At 39.5% G+C, this 19880-nt stretch overlaps 9 protein-coding genes across 9 annotated transcripts; 7 read left to right on the top strand and 2 right to left on the bottom strand.

Moving 5' to 3' along the window:
• Positions 1-355: 355 nt before the first annotated feature.
• RHIMIDRAFT_311741 (beta-tubulin 1) lies at positions 356-1970 on the top strand. The gene is made up of 4 exons (XM_023614754.1): positions 356-403; positions 462-618; positions 676-974; positions 999-1970. The coding sequence occupies exons 1-4, from the start codon at positions 376-378 to the stop codon at positions 1844-1846; spliced, it is 1332 nt and encodes a 443-aa protein (XP_023469551.1). The 5' UTR covers positions 356-375; the 3' UTR covers positions 1847-1970.
• Positions 1971-2023: 53 nt separating this feature from the next.
• RHIMIDRAFT_248942 (Vps5-domain-containing protein) lies at positions 2024-3742 on the top strand (the record flags this gene model as incomplete). Its single annotated transcript, XM_023610573.1, has 5 exons — positions 2024-2329; positions 2383-2502; positions 2558-3235; positions 3312-3614; positions 3662-3742. The coding sequence occupies 5 exons, from the start codon at positions 2024-2026 to the stop codon at positions 3740-3742; spliced, it is 1488 nt and encodes a 495-aa protein (XP_023469550.1).
• Positions 3743-4481: 739 nt separating this feature from the next.
• On the top strand, positions 4482-5121 carry RHIMIDRAFT_273677 (uncharacterized protein). Its single transcript, XM_023612399.1, has one exon. The coding sequence runs from the start codon at positions 4500-4502 to the stop codon at positions 5046-5048; it is 549 nt and encodes a 182-aa protein (XP_023469549.1). The 5' UTR covers positions 4482-4499; the 3' UTR covers positions 5049-5121.
• Positions 5122-5213: 92 nt separating this feature from the next.
• On the top strand, positions 5214-6295 carry RHIMIDRAFT_212834 (snare-like protein). The gene is made up of 4 exons (XM_023607227.1): positions 5214-5486; positions 5537-5684; positions 5738-5815; positions 5867-6295. The coding sequence occupies exons 1-4, from the start codon at positions 5330-5332 to the stop codon at positions 6012-6014; spliced, it is 531 nt and encodes a 176-aa protein (XP_023469548.1). The 5' UTR covers positions 5214-5329; the 3' UTR covers positions 6015-6295.
• Positions 6296-7686: 1391 nt separating this feature from the next.
• Positions 7687-7905, top strand: RHIMIDRAFT_194712 (uncharacterized protein; the record flags this gene model as incomplete). Its single annotated transcript, XM_023606018.1, has 2 exons — positions 7687-7770; positions 7825-7905. Coding segments are annotated over 2 exons (165 nt in total), but the record flags the coding sequence as incomplete, so codon positions are not given.
• Positions 7906-9129: 1224 nt separating this feature from the next.
• On the top strand, positions 9130-9651 carry RHIMIDRAFT_235178 (uncharacterized protein; the record flags this gene model as incomplete). Its single annotated transcript, XM_023608312.1, has 1 exon — positions 9130-9651. The coding sequence occupies one exon, from the start codon at positions 9130-9132 to the stop codon at positions 9649-9651; it is 522 nt and encodes a 173-aa protein (XP_023469546.1).
• Positions 9652-12435: 2784 nt separating this feature from the next.
• On the bottom strand, positions 12436-13395 carry RHIMIDRAFT_303172 (uncharacterized protein; the record flags this gene model as incomplete). The annotated part of the gene is made up of 1 exon (XM_023614408.1): positions 12436-13395. One exon carries the CDS (start codon positions 13393-13395, stop codon positions 12436-12438), a length of 960 nt encoding a protein of 319 aa, XP_023469545.1.
• Positions 13396-15879: 2484 nt separating this feature from the next.
• On the bottom strand, positions 15880-16697 carry RHIMIDRAFT_235176 (uncharacterized protein; the record flags this gene model as incomplete). The annotated part of the gene is made up of 2 exons (XM_023608311.1): positions 15880-16248; positions 16299-16697. 2 exons carry the CDS (start codon positions 16695-16697, stop codon positions 15880-15882), a joined length of 768 nt encoding a protein of 255 aa, XP_023469544.1.
• A 1309-nt stretch (positions 16698-18006) lies between these two features.
• On the top strand, positions 18007-19875 carry RHIMIDRAFT_311735 (uncharacterized protein). The gene is made up of 2 exons (XM_023614753.1): positions 18007-18318; positions 18379-19875. The coding sequence occupies exons 1-2, from the start codon at positions 18030-18032 to the stop codon at positions 19809-19811; spliced, it is 1722 nt and encodes a 573-aa protein (XP_023469543.1). The 5' UTR covers positions 18007-18029; the 3' UTR covers positions 19812-19875.
• The last annotated feature ends 5 nt before the right edge of the window (positions 19876-19880 follow it).

Raw genomic sequence — 19880 nt, 5'->3', positions numbered from 1 at the left:
TTGATAGACAAGTGGTACGTCCTTTTGTCTCTTATTATAATAGCAATATACAACACTACTCACTTCCATTTGCTTCTTTTTTATAAGGTCATAAATTTCAAGCTGATGTAAGCAAAGCAACATAAACAAATTTATTGTAAAGAATAAAAGAAGCTTATAATTGTAACTAAAAGAAATTAAAAACCAAAAATAGCTTAAAGAGCCATTATTTACAAAGTAAGTTTCTATTGACAAGCAGGGCAATACACGAATAGGAAGTTGTCGGGGTTGTATTCATTCATTTTACACGTGTAACTATTCTATTGTTATATACTCATGTAACTCTCTCTTTTTCCCTTTTTCATTTTCGTTTTTCTTTCTTTCTGATATCTCAAAATGAGAGAAATTATTCACGTACAAGTTGGTAAATATATATAGTAGCTTATATATAAAAAGGGACATTTATTTAAACAAATATAAAGGTCAATGTGGTAACCAAGTGGGTCAAAAGTTTTGGGAGACTATCTCGCAAGAACACGGTCTTGAGGCCAATGGTACCTATGCTGGTGATAATGATCTCCAGTTAGAGAGAATCAATGTATTTTTTAATGAAGGTTCTCAGGGTCAATACGTCCCTAGGTAAAGTAAGACTTTTAAATCGTTTCAATCTATATATAACACTATTGAGGGGAACAGATCCGTATTGGTAGATCTTGAACCTGGTACGATGGATGCTGTTCGATCTAGTCCTTATGGTAAGCTATTCCGCCCTGATAACCTCATCTTTGGTCAATCTGGTGCTGGTAACTCTTGGGCCAGAGGTTACTATACAGAAGGAGCTGAATTGGTTGAATCTGTCATGGATGTCTTGCGTAAAGAAGCTGAAAACACCGATTGTCTCCAAGGCTTTCAATTGTGTCACTCTCTTGGTGGTGGTACTGGTTCCGGTCTTGGTTCTCTCTTGCTTTCCAAGATCCGTGAAGAATATCCCGATCGTATGCTCTGTACTTACTCTGTAGTTCCTTCTCCCAAGGTATCTGATACCGTTGTTGAACCTTATAATGCTGTCCTTTCCGTCCACCAACTCGTCGAGAACTGTGATGCTACTTTCTGTATCGATAACGAAGCACTTTATGACATCTGCTTTAGAACACTCAAGTTGACTAATCCCGGCTATCCTGAATTGAACCAGCTTGTGTCTACTGTTATGTCTGGTGTCTCCACCAGCTTGCGTTTCCCTGGTCAATTGAACTCTGACTTGCGTAAGTTGTTTGTCAACATGGTTCCTTTCCCTCGTCTTCACTTCTTCATGGTCGGTTTTGCTCCCTTGACTGCCTTTGGTTCTCAACAATACCGTAACTTGAGTGTTCCCGAATTGACTGCTCAAATGTTTGATGCTCGTAACATGATGGCTGCTTCTGATCCTCGCCACGGCCGTTACTTGACTGTTGCCACCATCTTCCGTGGTCGCTTGTCTACCAAGGAAGTCGAAAACCAAATGTTAGCTGTTCAACAAAAGAACTCTTCTTACTTTGTTGAATGGATTCCAAACGGTGTGAAGACTTCTCTTTGTGATATTCCTCCTGTTGGTCTCAAGATGTCTGGTACCTTCATTGGTAACAGCACAGCTATTCAAGAGCTGTTCAAGCGCGTGAATGACCAATACTCTGCCATGTTTAGAAGAAAGGCTTTCTTGCATTGGTACACTGGTGAAGGTATGGATGAAATGGAATTCACAGAAGCAGAATCCAACATGAACGATTTGGTCTCTGAATACCAACAATATCAAGAAGCTACCGCTGAAGAAGAGTATTTAGAAGAAGAAGATTATCTTGAAGAGGATCAAGATATTGAAGAAGACGAGTAAAATCATTCTGTTATTCCCACTTTAAATGTTGCAAACCTTACCTTTATCATATACGAAGAGACATAGTTTTAATCCTTAATGCGCTAATAAAAACCACGTGACCTTTTTGAAACTTGTTCTATGCAAAAAGTCTGTGCTTGCATTTTTTTTTCTTGCGTTTGTGTACATATTATAAAAATGAACAATTTTGAATCCATTCATTCTTCGCTTGATTTTAACGAGAGTCTATTAGAGACTAATCCTTTTGCAGATGCTGTGCCTACAGGAAGTGGCTCGATTGAACCTGCAGATACTCAGCATAGTCATGACATTGAGCAGCAGACAGTTATTGAACAACAAACAACACCGCCAGTGAATGAACAACAAATAGAAGAAGAACAGACAATAGAAGAAGAAGAACCAAGTGAAATGACTGAACGGTTACAACAAGTTGATATCAATAAACCGAGTTCACTTGACACATCGTCTATAGAAGATACCCAAGTAAGGTTTCACTTTTGTAAACAGAAAGAAAAAGAACTAAAACCATATCTTAGTCAAAATCCTTACAAGTGCCCGAAAGTGGATCTCGACCCTATTTTCAAATTACCATTGAGGATCCACAGAAAGTAGGTGACGCTATTAATGCTCATATTGTCTATAAAGTCAGAACCAAGGTATTTTTTTTTTTTTTCACTTGAAGGAGAGAGAGGCAATTAAAACATTCTATAGACCAACTCTCCTGCTTTCCGTTCACCAGAAGTGATTGTGGCAAGAAGATACCGCGACTTTTTATGGCTTTATAACCAACTGACACTAGGCAACCCAGGCGTGATTGTACCTCCTGTGCCTGAAAAGCATGCATTAGGCCGCTTTCAAGATGATTTTGTAGAGTCAAGAAGAATGGCCTTGGAGCGATGTCTGCAAAAGATCGTTGCACATCCGATGCTCTATGGAGATCCTGACCTAAAGGTATTTTTGGAAAGCGAATCATTTAATATCGAAAAGCGACAGAGACGAGCGGAACCAGAAAAACTCGGGTTTATGCGATCCTTTGGCGAGACACTATCGAATGCAGCCACCTTTTCAAAGTTTGTCGAGGTCGATGAATGGTTTGCATCGAAACGAAATCAGCTGGACGCATTGGAGGCGCAGTTAAAGGGGCTGTTGAAAAGCGTGGAAGGCGTAGTAAAGCAACGAAAGGAACTGGGTTCAGCCACAGCCGATTTTGGTGAAAGTATGTTTCCGCTGGCCTCGGCGGAATTAAATCATAGCTTATCGACTCATTTGAAAATACTTGGAGAGATACAGAAAAAGATGAAGCAGTTGCATGAGGAGCAGGCACAATATGATATCATTACTCTAGAGAATACAATCGATGAGTATATTCGTATCATTGGATCTATTAGGGTAAGAAAGACGGGATAAATACACAAGGGTACTTGTCGCTCACACAGTGTGTATCATTGAAAAATTAAAATTGCAGATCGCTTTTAATGCTCGAGTGAAGGCGTATCAAACTTATCAACAAGCTGACTCTGAATTACAGCGAAAGCTGGCCTTATTTGAGAAAGTGAAGGCACAGCAAAAGAACAAGCCGGACAAGTTGGCTGCTTCTCAACAAGAAATTAACGAGATGAAACAAAGGGTGGAAGAGCTTGAGCAAGAGTTTTATGATATATCTAAGCTGATAAAGAGTGAACTGGATCGATTTGATAAGGAAAAAGTGGAAGACTTTAGAGATAGTGTTCAGCAATTCCTATGTAGTATGATTGAGCATCAAAAACAGGTAATTCATAAAGAGAGAAGAAATAGGATACTCATCTGTGAGTTTAGATTGTTGCGCTATGGGAAACATATTTTGAACAGACAGAAGGGCTTGAAGAAGAGGAAGAAGAAGAAGCAGAAACAGAGTAAATTATATTAATAAACGATGTCTAATAGAAAGCACATGAGATTTAATAGTACCTTATATCTCCAAGTACTGTGCTTCCACTCTTAATTTACCGGATGTTTGAATTGGACCACTTTTCTTATTTTATTATTGTATCCATTGTATTCTGATATGAATTTCTTTCATAAAGATGACAGAGGTGGAATCGTGGATGATTCTGATAACTAAGCGGCTGCAAATTAATAAACACGCTGATAGAACGCGCTTCAGTATCTTCCACTTCTATGATGAAGCATGCCGGACTTGCTACAGTTAAAATGTATATTGCAGCAATTGTGGGCCTAACAAGTAATTTTTAATTGATCCTCACAGTAATCATCCTTATCCTCGTAGTAAACGTGTAGAAGTTGTCGTATTTCTTCGTTTACTCAGCCCTAACCTGTCGTGGATTTTCAACTCAACCTGTCTCTCATCAGATTGGCGATGTACACACAGCGCAGAGACGAATAAAAGAGCTCAGTCGTTCTGTATGCCAAACCATATACGACTCACGGGATGCCACTTGCGGTCGGGGTTACTTCAAGCTACAACTTACTGGCAAGACCTCTGGACCACTGAAATGCTACAGGCCTTTGAAACCTGCGATCATTACTATCGTAAATGACTTATGGTCTTAATAAACTATATGACTGAATTCAACATCAGAAAGTGTGTGCTTGCCTTAAGCGACTAATACCTCGACGACGACGACGAGAGACATGGGACAAATTCTGTCATCCAATGGCCACAAGTGAGTACACTAAAGCGCTGGCAAAAATAAGCAAAATACGCATAAATCGTACTCTAAAGCCAACTTTCTCCACTATTGAAAGTACACAGCACTCTGCGGACAGAATGGCAACACACCTGGAATTTATTTACTCTGGTGACCTATTTGGTGGCGTGCAAGCATATGAGATAACTCCACCTACTCTGCGTTCGGATGAAGAGTGTCCCTTCGACGTTAATCTTATTCGGGATGCTACAAACCATCTGTCTGCCAAAAAGGGCCCATCAGGTGTAGACCATTTACGTATTGAAATGCTAAAGCCCACCCAATATCTCCTGGCGCCTGCTTTATTCGCCCTCTTTCGTCTCCGCTGGTCTTGGTCCTACACCCCTCAAAATTGGCGAATAGCACAAGTGGTGCATTGCTCTCACTTTTTTTTACCCTTGAACCCAAAGGAATCTTTTAGTTTTTCTTTTTTGTTTGTTCTGATCTCGTCTGGATGGAGCTTTCATTGTGCTCAACAGGACGTTACATTAAATAAAACCCGTTATTTTCACTAAACGTCCTATAAATTGAGAATAGGAAGCACAGTATGACTTTGTACAATTATGTGTATAAATACCAAGATTTAACTGGGGTTAAACAATCTATTTAGTAAACTTGATTCAAATCATGTATATCCTAAAGATTATTTTCATATCTGACCACATTATATGATTCATAGCGGGGGGAAACATACATGCAAGTGTATGTGTTGACTACTTTTAACGGAGTTTAGAACATCTTTAAGAACTGAACTTGTCCAGATTAATTTTCACTCTGTATATATACACGTTTTATAATGGTCAATCTCTCTCTTCGCTCTATTCAAGCTGTCATCTTGTTAGATGGCGAAGGAAATCGTGTGTTAGCAAAATATTATGGCCAAGATAAGACAAATGTTAAACAACAAAAGCAATTTGAAAAGGGTTTATTTGAAAAAACGAAGCGTGCTCAAGGTTTGAAGATGGAATGAAGGTTGATGAAAGCTAATGTTACATGTTTATAGGAGATGTCATTTTGTATGATAATCAAGTTGTTCTATATCGCTCAAATATCGACATTTTCTTTTATGTTGTCGGTTCAATGGAAGAAAACGAGCTGATCTTGTTAAGCATGTTGAGTGCGTTTTATGATGCTGTATCTACCTTATTAAGGTATAAAGAAAGAAAGAAAAAAGTAGCAGATGGCTCATATGTACATACTTTAGATATCAAGTAGAAAAACGGTCAGTAATGGATAATTTGGATCTAGTTATTTTATGCCTTGACGAAACAGTGGATGAAGGGTAAATAAAGGAGAGAGAGAAAAGAAGAAAGGGGACTAAAGCCTTTTATAGAATTATATTAGAAACAGATGCAAATGCCATTGTCAATAGAGTTTCAAAACCACGTATGGATATGGTTGATATTCCTTTCTCAGAACAAACGTTGCTACAAGCGTACCAGACAGCCAAGGATAAATTTGCTAATCAATTGCTACGATAAGCCTGCTTTTTGGGCGTAAACGCGTTTATGATAGTACAATGGCCTCCTTGAAATAAAATGAAGATCCCATTTACCTTTTTATATGTATTTCCGGTGCAAGATGGAATTTTAAGAAAGTAAAAAGTTTAACGTTCGGAAACAACATCAGTAAACTTTAATTAAGGAAAAAGATTTTGTGCGTGTGTGTATGTATGTGTCATGAACTAGGATGATAATACAAGAAATAGGGGTAAAGGTATTAAATATAGGTTCACCAATAATAGAAATTCAAAAACTTTGACACTTTTCTCTTTCCCTTGTTCTTTGCCTTTGTCTTTATCTCTTTTTAAAGATAACAAAAAAGACAATAGTTACAAGTTGCCATGACAAAAAAAAAGGCATCTTCTTTCATGTTCTTTTTATGCACTTTATCCAAATATGTTTATATTTTGTATGACAAAAATGAAGTGAGTCTTTTCGAATAGCAACTGTTGTGTATTTATTTGTTTTGACCCTGAAATTAGTGCTCTCTCTCTCCAGGTACCCGCCTCTTTTTTTTTTTTTTTTTTTTTACTTTTTCACCTTTCACTTTCTTTAACCCCTTGAATATTACTCCTAATTGAAAGAAAGTACAACACAAATAAAAAAAATATTGTTGACAACGGAATCACCACCGTAGAGCGTAAGACACTTGGACGGAGTTCACCGGAGTTCAGTGACAGGTGAAGCATGCTTACCTGTCAAAAAATTTAAAGAATGAGTGAATATAGCATAATAGTTACTGTGTTATTCTGGCTACAATGTTATTCAAAGTATATATGAATGCTTGTAAAAAATATTGTCTTGTCAATAGTAAATTTGTTAACACAAATAAAATTATATCCCTTGTTATTACCCCTTAATTTCCTTGGTTTATTCATGATATAAAAAACAAAAAAGTTCATCTATCATCGGTTCTCATCTTTTTTTTTTTCTTTACATCAAAATGTCTTTTGTTTCTTCACCTTCATACATCGATACAATGTCTACTTCAAGTCCTTTGGGTCTTATCTTTAATCATTCACAAAACCGTCCAAGATCCCCTTCAGAGCATGATTTGTTATCTTTGGCCTCTGTAGATAACACCTCTTTGTACAATACAGAAGACCAGACACTGATAGACTGTTATAATGTACCTGTCAACAAAGCCTCCATGCTACCATGCTATCAAGAACCGCATTCGACTCATCCTATTTCGACTATGCCATCTCTTTTGACACCACCTCTAGCCTCAGATCCAAACATATACTATCAAGATCCTTGGCAGTTTAGAAAACCATACAACTGTGATCCTTACTGTTGTTACTGGTCTTCCTATTATGACATGTGTTGCTCTTCTGAGTCGCTTACGACCTGTTACTCACCTACCTGTCATGAATGCAGCCTGCTCACACCTGCTGAATCGCCTTCATTGACTCCCACTGCCATCAAAGACCTGATGGCTTATGATCACGTACCTGCCGATTATCCTCGCCTTTATAACGACTCTCACACACCTACCGAAATAGACACAGAGGTAGTAGTAGCACCAACTCCTGGCCGTCGTGCTAAATTAAGAAGTTACAATAAAGCCAAAAGACACTACAGTGTGGACTCAAATACATCATCAGAGTCAGACTCATATTCTGATAAGGCATATTCATCTGTGGCTCCAAGAAGATACAAATGTTCTGTCTGCCCCAAGAGGTTCACTAGACCAAGCTCATTAGCCACACATATGCACAGTCATACAGGAGAAGTAAGTATATATATATGATAACGATGGCATATATACTCATCTACAAAACAATAGAAACCATATGCATGCGAATTTAAAGACTGTGGCCGTCGATTTTCTGTCGTAAGCAATTTACGTAGACATGCCAAGATACACATAAACAGCAATAATACTGATGACGCTAGCAATGACAACACGAATGACAGCAAATAATCACTTCGCATCATACTTTATATATAGACTCTACAATCTTTAATAATCTCTTCACTTGCTTTCATGTCTCTCCCCTTTTTTTTAATTCTCTCGGACAAACTTTGTTATTTGGTTAAGTGCGTAAAAATAAGCCCCATAGTAATTGTAATTAAATCATCTTTGTTTATCATAATAAAATCCTCATCATTTATGCTTAAAAAAAGTCCTATGTTCTCGATTGTTACTATAGTAATCATGTTTGTGTGCTACAGACTTTTTCAAACTTTCTATAAGCTACTTTTGCAGAATTGTTTTTTATGGAGTCTTTACCTTATCTATTATTCACGACGTTTAGATTTCCTTTTATCGTCAGATGGCTTGTTTCGTTATAATACAAGGGGAAATATAAAAAAGGCAAGTTACCCGAATAAAGGGGGTAAGTAGACAGAGAGAGAAAGACAAAAGGAAAACAAGGTTGTTCGTGCATGATAAAAGGAGTGGATATAAAAATCGCATGACATATAATCATAGAAAACAAATTTTCCCTTTAAAAGAAATACATTGTTTATTCTATTCGCGTGTAAATGCAATACGGAGTAAAACGAAGAAGGGGGGAAGAAGAAAGACTAGAAAAAAAAAAACGTGGCAAAGAAGATAACTTACCTTGGCATCTTTTAATATCGTTTGCAAATTTGTATAAATGACAAAAGAAAAAGAGCCGATCTCAAAAATGACATGTATATTTATCATAAACAAATAAGCGTCCTATTTATGTTAATATCTCTACAGCCAATAAGGTTGCAATTAACATATTATTTGTTTTTGTCTTCTCGCTGTCAATTTAATAGAAAAAAAGAAGGCCTCAAAGTGATAGATATATGCGCGTATATGTGCCTCTGTTGCCTCACAAAAAACCTGTGACCTTGCTGCAAACGCAGAAATTAAGACAATAATGTCAATTCTGTCTATTTTATGCTCGAGACAAGTAATTACTCGTGATCATATGCTTCACAGCAAAAAACTCTTGACCATTCCAGACTTTATGCACAAATATATTTATACAAAAAAAAAACTGCAGTAGACTGCTTACAGAAATCATCACACAGCATATTTTATATCTCAGTGGCCAGTTCTTTTATTTGCAGCAACCTTGTTTCGCCTCCTTTTTTTGAAAGCCACACACACACAATGTCAATAACAGACGACAATCAGCCAACATACAGACCAGTGGCAGCTATTGCAGTCATAAGAAAGTCCATATCAGAAGCTAATTCTAAACAACCTGATGTTCATGACATTTCCAGAAAACCACACGACACACTCTACTTGTTGGTAAAGAAACCACGTACAGAAAATGCTTGGCAATTCCCACAAGGAGGTATCAAGTATAAAAAACGAGAAACCTTGACAAAAGCTGCATTAAGAGAATTAGCAGAGGAATGTGGTAGTGATTTACAAGTGAACATGTTGGATCATAACGAGCCATTCTGTATATATCAATATGATTTTCCTCAAGATTTTGTTCAAAAAAAAAATAGACACTTTAAAGGTGCTAGAGTTCAGTTTGTAAGAGCCGAATGGCTGTCGGGTCAATGTCTGCCTGACGGGAAAGAAATTGTGGATTTTGCTTGGTTAACGCGTGAGGAGATCCCGTCTTTTGTATCTGCTGATTATTTAAAAGGCATTATGCAAATCTTGGAGCCTTTGTAATAAAATACACATGCATATATTCATATAATGAATATGATCAGTTTATCGATAACAAGCAGACGAAGCCTTTATCTAATGACTCAACACAAGCTCAGATAACGGTAACATTGTTCGCCATTGTTACTTCAATGTATTTACGCGCCAGTTAATTTGAGAGCGTTATCCATGTTTATGCAGTCAGTATATCAAACAGAAAACTTACAAGTGACTCAGGGGGTACAATGCTTCACAAATCCTCCCTTTTCCTCTTTATTAAACCATAAATGTAAATGTTTAGCATCATATTCATGTCACAGCAACTATAAAAGGCATCATAAGATTACATAAGCTTCATTGTGCATACGTACGCTCTTGTTACGTTAGAGATAAAAAGACAGAAAATATAGTTCAACGTGGAGATATCAAGGGCAAAAATAAAAGTATAACAAAAGAGAAGGATTGGAATCTATTATACCCAGAGATAACGTATATATAAATACATTAATTTTGATCATGAGCAGCACATTATGAGTGCTTCTTCACTAAGCATGTTCTTTCCCACTATTTTACGGTTATGTACCCATATCAGATACAGCTCTTGAAAAAACAAGCTCAAAGAGAAAAGACACGGAAAATGTTGCATACGGTGTATACAATGATCTTTTTTGCGGAACTGATATGAATATTGGTAAGAGTATAGACTGTTCTGGCTACACGTTTAGATTATTTTTATTAGAATTTCAATTGGGCGCATGATGATAACAATATATCTTTTCTATGCAAGGCAGGTCAAAAAGAGAGATTGGTAACTAAAAAAGTACTTATTGGATCAAGGATAAAAAAGGTCATAGGAAGGGAAATATTGGAGGAAGTGTACGATACACTATCTCTCAAGAAGATAAGTAAATCATCGGCGTATACGCTAACATCTTCAGAGACGAAGGGGTATTCTGCCAATGCTTCTGGTTTAGCAAGCACTTGGAGGAGGAGCAGCAAATTCACGTATATGGAGTGATGAGCTAATAGATCTGACGAGAGGCTCCATAGCAAGATTGAACAAAGGCGGAAATGTTTCGTTGTCGTGTTTTGATTTGTAAACAAAGATATTATATATATTTAATGCACTATTCACGTCGCAAATCCCACGTCGTACCACAGGATTCACACTTGAGAGCAGCATGTACTTTTCGCTTTGATTCAGAAACAGAGATATTATTCAATTGATTGGTTTTGCACTTGTTAAACACTCGTCAGCATAAATAGATTTGGTCCCTCCATATTAGATTGTTTGCACTTTCGTTTGATTTTTTCAGTAATACGTCTTGTAGGTGCAGCTCGTTTTCCTTTCATACTTTACAAAAATGAAACAATTCCGAACGCAATGATCCGCTTCCATTGAGAGGAGGAAGAAGATCAGCAGGAAGGTAGAGGTACATGTCTGCTTTTGACTTGGTTTTGGTTTTTAGCGCCAACTGTGCTTGATATGTCATAGCTGTGGTCGTTAATTAAAGAAAATCACAGGACCAATGCCATCTCACGTTCCATGAGGAAATAAAAGGATGTAGTGGGTGGGCATGTATGCAACATGTGTTTGACTGATTCTTTGAAAGTGCTGCTCAAAGTCATAGCCTTAACGTATGTTGTCATTATGGCCTCTTCTTATTAAGGCGAGTATAATATTTCTGAAGCTTTCTATCGTTATACTTAAGAGGTAGGACAACAGCGACTTCCTCCATTGTGAGAAGGCTGTGAATACGTCTCTCATTCCCCTTCGATTAACCTTATTCTCACTGAAGGGCTAATGGTAGTGTAAGACGAGTTGCTTTCACTGCAGTCATTGGTGTTGCTGCTCAGATCTCCATTTGCATTTGTATTCTCGTGTCCGCTTAGAATCTCATGTGCATGGTGATATATGCATGAAAAAGGGGCTACAATGAGAAAGTATAGCAGAAAGCTCCGTTATGATCTCGGAATTAAGGTTTTCGTTTCTTTCCGATCTTCTTTGTACAGCGCAAGATAGGTCGTTTATGTAGAGTTGGGCGTAGGATGGTTCGCTGCTGTCTAAGGAATAAGTAGTTTCTGGCAGTTGCAAAATGCACTTAGATTTGAAATGCATTCAATCCTCTTCTGCTGTTGTTAGTGGTGTCAGAATCCTGCAGAAATTATATCGCAACCCAAAGAAGTAAACGCAAAGGCAGCGCTGTACTGACGAAGTTGTCATTGAAGTGTCTTACTTGGGTGTCTGTGTATGTAAGCACGTCTATCAAGTACTTAGGTGGGTTAGGCAAGAGTTGTAACTGGGCTGATCCTTGCTTGCAGCATTATGCCCAGCTAAGGTTCCTCAATGAGGATGACTCTTGCCTCTCGTCTATTCAGCGTAGGACATGACAGTGTGGACATCTTCTGCTCATTCGTCCAAGGCCTAATAGCCGTAAAAAGTGTAACTGAGAAATGTAGGCAGCAGATATGGTTTGAGGAGGCTCTACTCCAGGCCTTCTCCGGCATCTCATTGTGATGTGCCTGATGAGATAATCATTATGATAACTCGAGTATAATCTTACAGTAGAGCATGCATTCTACTTTACATTCCTCTATCGCATCTGATAAGAATAACTTATAATAATAATAACAACTATAGTAGCTACTAGTATAACAATAAAAATATAAGCATTTTTTTTGTAGGGGCATAAAAGCCAAGTTCTATTTATTTATAAGTCACCTACCAAAGGCAGCAGTGAACTAGGAAAATCGAAGAACAAGAAAATAAAGTAAAAAAAAGGAAATAAAATCAATATACTATACTAACTATGGAGAAGTGAGGTTGTCAGTCCTTGGAGGGACTAACGACTGCACCACTCGAATAGCTTCTTGAAGTACCAGGGTAGGCACGAAGGGCGTAGAATCAAAAATAAAACGCCAGTGTGTTTTCCATATCATCAACAAGCTGCATCCAAAGATGCTAGAGGAATCAAGAGATTGCACTGAACTCTGTTGAGGGAAATTCAGATGTAAGATTGCCTGCAGTAGTGCATGACGAGACCATGGGGACAAAGGGAAGAAGTGGGCCCAAATGAGCTTCCAAGCGATGTACTTTTTTCTACAGTCAATTAAGAAATGACAAGTGGTTTCTGAAGGCGAACCCCGATTGCACAGACGGCAGAAAGAAGAGAAAGAGGGAATGATCTTGTGTAGATTGGAAGTGGCAGATAGCTTACCATGAATCAAGCGAAACCAAACGTTTCGAGCCGGCAAAGGGACATCCATGCGCCAAAAAGATTTCCAAAACCTGATTGAATTACCTAGTGCGACTGAGTACTCTTTAGCCTGTGAAAGGGATGCTTTATGAATAAGCTTTCGCATGTGAGAAGGCTGGATTAGCTGGGTCTGACGATCGACTAATGGGGTAACCAACGGCAGAATTGTATCATCGATGGTGATTGGACCCAAAGTACCATCATGTAAGCCAATTTGGGAAGGCAATATTAGACGAGAGAGGGAAAGTGATAAGCACACAGAGTGCGAGTCTAACAATTGATACAATCGAACAACACGGTTACGTCTGCGTTTAACAACGCGCTTCTTTTCTGCTGTTAGTCTGCGTCGTATAAATTGCAGTTGAGGATCGAAAATGAAAGCATCCTGCACCTGAATATTTGAGTAGGAGGAGCGCTTGAGCAAAAAATGGCCCTCAGAAGGCCAATTAATAACCTCAGAGAGAGGTAATACCATAGAGACAGACGCTGAGATTGGAGTGGGCTGTGACATATCCGTCCCCAAGTAAAGCTTATGCTTCTGTAAACTAAGGAGAATGTCAAAAGCGCGGAACCATAGCGAACAAAGGCTGGGACGAGAAGGATGCAATAGACTCTACCGTAAGGAAGGGAAGAAGAAAGACAAACGACCGTCTGGTAGAGTAAAAGAAGCTTTAGTTGTGAGAAGATCGTCTGAAAGATCGTTGGTAGAACCTAAGGAAACGATGTAACTGATGTCGGAAGCAACGTCGTACGACCAGTGTCGAGGAGGCAGGATAGCCTTAGCCTTGAGTGCTTTAAGGAAGGCCACATAAGTTTCGGAGCGTTTGATAGCTTGCTGATCCTCGGCGGAGAACAGAGCCAGAATCGAATTGCTATAGGTGGCGAGCGTGGAGAGCTTGTGGCCGTGGGCGGTGTGAAGATCTGCTAAATAGTTGATGATTTGCTGTGGGAACGAGTCATGATAGTTGAGTTGGCGTGAAGAGCACTACGTAGCGTAGTTCTGTTGCCTAACGTGGTACTGTCGTCGGGTAGAGGACGCTGTGGGAGAAATGATGACTAAAGCGAACGACGACAAAGAGAAATGTTTCAGGTGCTTTGTGATATGTTCCACGCTAGCATTGTCCAACGGGGATTCTTCTTGATGAGATGATGATCGTCTTCACTTACCAGATCTTCTTGGAGGAGAAGAAGAGGGGGCTATTGCGTCAGATGGAGAACCAGGGGAAACCAAAGAGCTGACGGCCAATTGGGCGTGATCAGTGTTGCAGGCTGAGGACGCTGAGTTAACCTCTGTAATGTGGGCAGGACTAGATTTCATGGAGGGGGCTAGGTGTAGTCGACCGAATAAAGTGATCCAGTTCCGAAAAAAGGCATTGATCTATAACGCTTGGGGGGTGGTAATTCCAGGACACAAAGGCCGTCGGAATCTGTGCACTCTGTGGAGTTGCGAATACGTCCAAGCGATGGAGGCCCCATAGATGGTCCAGCCCGACAAATGTCTTCCAGGGTAATGCCTATTCTGTCTGGTGCGCAAGCTGACGAGAAGGGGCGTCGGCGAGGTTGTAGCGGGATGGAATATATAGTGTCGATAATTGTATGGAGTTCCGAAAGTAGAAGCGCAATATGTTCATTGCCAAAGTGCTCAGGCTGGAGGAGCGAGTACCACTGAATTTGTTGATATATGCTATGGAAGACGTGTTGTCCATATAAAACTGGATGTGTCCCAAGTGTGAAAGTGGCACTTGTCGTAGGGCTTTGTCCACAACTAGGGGTTCCTTGTAATTGATATGGAAACGGCGTTCGTGAGGGACCAGAGACTAGAGAAACGATGATTGTCACAAGCTATGCCCCAGCGCGTGTCTAACGCATCCGTGAACACTTGAGTAACGAATGTGTGCTGAAGGATATGCTAACCGTTCCTTTGCTGAAGCTGTGAAATCCACCAGATGAGCTCTTGTTTCATTGCTGGAGTGATAGGACAAAGGTGATTCTGTATTGTTGAAGACGGTGTTACATACTGTCGATATCTGTTGAGCTGCTGCAGTAGGTGTCGGGTGCGAAAACGTGCCTGAATGTTGCCCACTTGAGTCGCCCTCGTCGTTCTAATGAATGCTGCGAGCTGTGTCCGTGTCGTCGATTGCTGGTAGAGAAGTTTGTAAGCCATTCGGCGAATCAATCGATTCTTCTTGCCCGGTATGGAGATGGCCATCGCTGCCGTGTCGATCACCATACCCAAGTGAGTAATCTTCTGAGAGCGGGTTAGAATGGATTTTTTTGTCGTTGGCCAGCCACCCCTATTGGACCATCTTCGGATATACCTGTGTTGTCTGAGCCAGTGCTTGTTCCTTGGAGGAAGCCATTATCAGGAAATCGTCGAGATAAGCTGTTAAGCGTATCCCTTTGCATCTCGCCTATTGTAGCAAAGGTCTGGTGGCCTTGGTGAAGACCCAAGGGAATAGGCTGAGGCCGAACGGGAGAACACGGTACTGGAACGGCTGTAAACGTCATTGGAAACAGAGGCACTTGCGGGAGGAAGAATGTACAGAAATATGATGGAAGGCGTCCTTTAATTCGATTGATGTGAGGTAGTCGCCTGGTTATAACAAATTGGTGATCGTTTGCAGCGCCTCCGTCTTGAAGTGACGCACGGGCAGGTAATAATTGAGTTTTCGCAGGTTGAGAATGGGACGAAGGCCCACATCTTTCTTTGGAATCACGAATAAGCTGGAAAGGAAGTCTTGGGAAAGGAGAAATGCCGGTTCGATGGCCTACTTGCTGAGCAGGGAGGATATCTCGCTGTCGATGATTTGGGTTGTCGTTGTTGGAAGCTGAGTGGTTAGTGTTGGTAATGGATGAATTGCTTGCAGAGGAGGAGGAGAGGAAAAACAAAATTGGAAGCCGTGGTGGAGAACGCTTAGGAACCATAGGTGTATGGGTTACTGTAAGGACCGTGACCAAGAAGGCACAAAAAGAGACAGACATCCCCCCGCAATGCTTATTCCCTCTTGGTGATGTTGGGGCGAGACTGAAAACCCTGCTGTTGTTGCACAGATTTTGACTGAACAATAGAAGTGTTGTCAGTAGTGGTGTTAGAAGTCGAGCCGCTAAGGGATATATTAGATGCGGCTGTTGAAGATGATTGGGGCGAGATGACGCGATTAGGTCGAGACCTGGAGTATCTACGTGTAGAGGCTTGTACTGCTTGAGCCAGTTTGATATGATCCACCATATTTTTGGGGCCCAAGAGATAGTTCTGAGGCTCGTCGGAAGGAGGATTGCAAGAAGCAGAAATACCTTGGGACACGTTAGAAGTACGTTGCTTGGTGATGTGCGTCGCCAAATCGGACAGAAGCTCGTGAATAGCCTTGACAAACTCCAGAGATCGCTGACGGATAGTGTCCAGATCCCACTAACTGTGAACCAGTCAATAAGACGAGTAAGACTAGAGAGGCGATACTGGATATTATACAATTGAGTGTCCAAGCGACGAGTGGGACCTGACAGGTTAACCTTACTGAGTTCAGGTGGATTGCAGGAACGAATGGTGTTCTTAGGACATTCAAATAGGAAACGCCGGCGCTCAGTATCCGGAAGAAGACGACGGAAGAAATCTTCCTCAAGGAAGGGGCAATGTTCCAAAAGGGCTGAAGAAGGAGTGAAATCAGCCCCGGGAGACCGAACAACCACGTTGGAGTCTTCCTGTAAGAAAGGGGAAGACGCGAACTTAGCTTCCAAGGAGGAAAGGCGGTTAAAGAATTTCATGGTCCATGCAGGAGGCTCAGCTTGATTGTAACCATTGTTCTCAGTATTCATAATTTGACGACGGGTTATTCAGGTGCGTACAAATTCGAATGAAAAGATAAAGGATTAAAAAAAAAGCTTTTTATATTACTGTGTTTATTTTACGTTGTACAATTCGAACTAATAAAGAAAAGAATGATTACAACAACCAATATCACAAAGCTCGAAGTGTAATTTAATAGATTGTCCCAAACTCTTTCCTCAGGTGTACAAGTTTTTTTTCCCTTAAGTATACGAAATTATTTCCAAAAGTGTACGATTACTTTCCGAAAAAGGTGTATAAGCTTTTTTAAATGGTAAATTGTACACCATTTCCAGAAAGAGATATCGCGCTGACTTGTCCCTTTTTCGTATAAATTGTATTATAAAAATTGCAAAAATGCGACTTTACTTTCTGGAAAGACTGTATACAGTCCTTTTTCAAAGTCTGATGTCATTCTATTTTTTATTTTTTGAGCAAAGGTTAGCGTCTACAAAGAAGGCTATTGTCAAGTTCCAACCTCTTTTTCTGCATTTTGAAAAACCCTGTTCTTCCCTTTATCATTATCATCTGTAGAATAATTCTTCGAGTATAGCTCAGAACGCTACTTTCTATCTTCGTCTTTTATGTTTATTCATGTAACCGCTTTGTAAGTAACTTCGTCATCTATACTTTTTGTTAGCAGATATGCGACCTTACTGAACCTACAAAAAAAAAAAAAAAAAAAAAAAAAAAACACCATGATTAGTAAATTAGTGAGGTTACTGTCTCCTGCTTCCATATGCATAAAGCAGAGTGCATGTATCTCTATAGCAAATGCTCTGCATAAAAATGCCCTTGACATGAAGTAATGCGCAACAGATAAACGATGAATTATTTTGCAATATAAAAACGAGCTGCATATTAGTGTAAATCTATGTGATTGCATTGCATTAAGTTAATTAACCCTTTTTTTTTCATAATGCGCAATTATTTATCCCGACTAATTCATTTGCCACCTCTTCATTGTAACTATACCTGTGTAGTCTCTCCTAATGAAACCTATCAGACACATTTCAAGGTATTCCCTTTCTCTCTTTTGCCTTCTCCTTCCTTTGAAGGGTTTGTTGTCCCTTTTTGTCTAGAATTTGATTTTTTTTTCCTTATTCTCCTTTTACCCATATTAATAAAATATAACTAACGCATGTCCCAGCAAATGAGAATATCCTCGCCTAATTATAGCAAATATGGTACTATTGACGATATATGAAATCAATCAAGACGTCAAAGTCAATATTCCCTGCTTTGACTGCAAATGCCCTCGTTCCCTTTTTATCCCCCTTGATACATCTTTCACATACATATATATACATGTGTATATATACATGCATAAATGCACTTTTTATATTTATCAATATTCCTTCTTTCTTTCAATTCTTTTACTTCTTGCTATGGGCATTTTCAAATTTTATAAAAAAGACAATAAAGAGAGACAAAAAGTCGCAACTTCTGTCAAGGAGATATCCAACAAAGAAAAGATCTTTGATGATACACCAATTTATGTTCCATTTGCGCTCGATAATTCAATACCTGGAACAACCCAAGGTAGTCTAATGGATGAAATTTTCAAAGAGCTCCCTTTATCTGCATACAGCAAAACTGACTCAAATAATGGTAAACCAGTCCCAAACTAAGTTAAGATATACCTTGATTTAACTTTTTTATATTATGTAGATGTCCCTAAGGCTCCTGTCGTGAAAAGTATACGACATTCACTAACACTTGGCTTACGAAAAAATCGCGCAGCAAGCTTTAATTCTTCAAGCAATTCAATTGACCTATCCAATTGTAACAAGTCAACCGAGACAAACAGTACTTTAACAGGGCCAGAAAACTATTCGAGAAAAAACTCAGTGTTCACCGATAGCTCAGTATCAAGCGCCTCAACTTTTAGTAATCCATCCTCAGCTGATGAGCGTGCTTCTTTGAATAACGTCCCTATACCAATGTCACCAACAAGCTATATGGAGGACCATTTTGATCTTCAGTTACAAACACAAGGCATCATAAAACCCTCCGTTGCTAGGGGGCCGACCACACAGATACGTTCAGCATTATCTCAAAGCTCTACCGAATCTACATTAGCCCGGATGAGAGAAAGGCACCGACAAGAGCGTCAAAAGCAACGTTATTGGCTACCGAGCTATAGTATCCCAGTAGACAGAACTGCCTATTTTTCGCCTGCTGTCAGCCAGTTAATGATAACTCAGCGAGCGGCCATTGGTCACATGCAACTGTACAGTATACCTCAACCAATTCAACCCTATCTAGATCCAACCATCCAATCTTTTTCTACACAAGTGCCGTGTACAATGACACATACATTCACTCCAGACGCCCCTCACTCCCCATATTACCCTTATCCCACTTCAGTCACAAGCTCCTTTACGCCAAGCTCTTCAACTTCAACTCCGTTTTCTCAGCTCAAGGGAAAACCTGGTTCTCATTATTATCATCATCACACAAAGGAACGAGAATTACCTTCACCATCATTATATCATCCAAAGTATAGGACGCCCAGTAAGACACAGCAAACAGATCTAGCCTATTCGTACAACGTAGCATCTGGTGTAACAGAATCTAGTATTCATTCGCAATACGCTAATCATAATGACATAAAGTATGTTGTCACTCACTCAACAAACAACTGTTGCAAAGGCACTGCAAAAAGCATTGAATACTGTAGGAAAAGCACATGTAAGAAGAAGAAAAGGATTGACTCATGTCTTGGAAAATTGCATACCTGTCATAATATCAGTCTGGAAAGCCAAATCAATCAGAGGTATAGAGAGGAGCTTGATCTAATGCAAAAAATTCATAAAAGAAACTGCTACTCAGTTCCCAGTTGTTTACACTTGCTGGACAAGAAACAAGACGTATTTGAAGAAAATGACGCTGCGGCTATCAAAGTCATTCAAGAGCACATGAACTCAGAAGAAAAGACGATGAGACTATTAAAGGCATACTGTGAAAATAACCGAGCCTCGATTGTCATTACATGCTGTTGTCATCAGAGTAATGGTAGTAGCAATAGGACGAGAAATGGCAGGCAATGTCATAAAGCATCAAGAATTCATTCCAACGTATGCGATCAAAGATTTCGATAAACCAAATAGATTATTATTACTCATAAACGATTTAAAAAAAATTGCTTCATACATTTCATATTACTATAA

This window comes from Rhizopus microsporus, assembly GCF_002708625.1.
Source record: "Rhizopus microsporus ATCC 52813 unplaced genomic scaffold scaffold_3, whole genome shotgun sequence".
Taxonomy (NCBI): domain Eukaryota; kingdom Fungi; phylum Mucoromycota; class Mucoromycetes; order Mucorales; family Rhizopodaceae; genus Rhizopus; species Rhizopus microsporus.
This window is presented reverse-complemented; position numbering and strand designations above follow the sequence as displayed.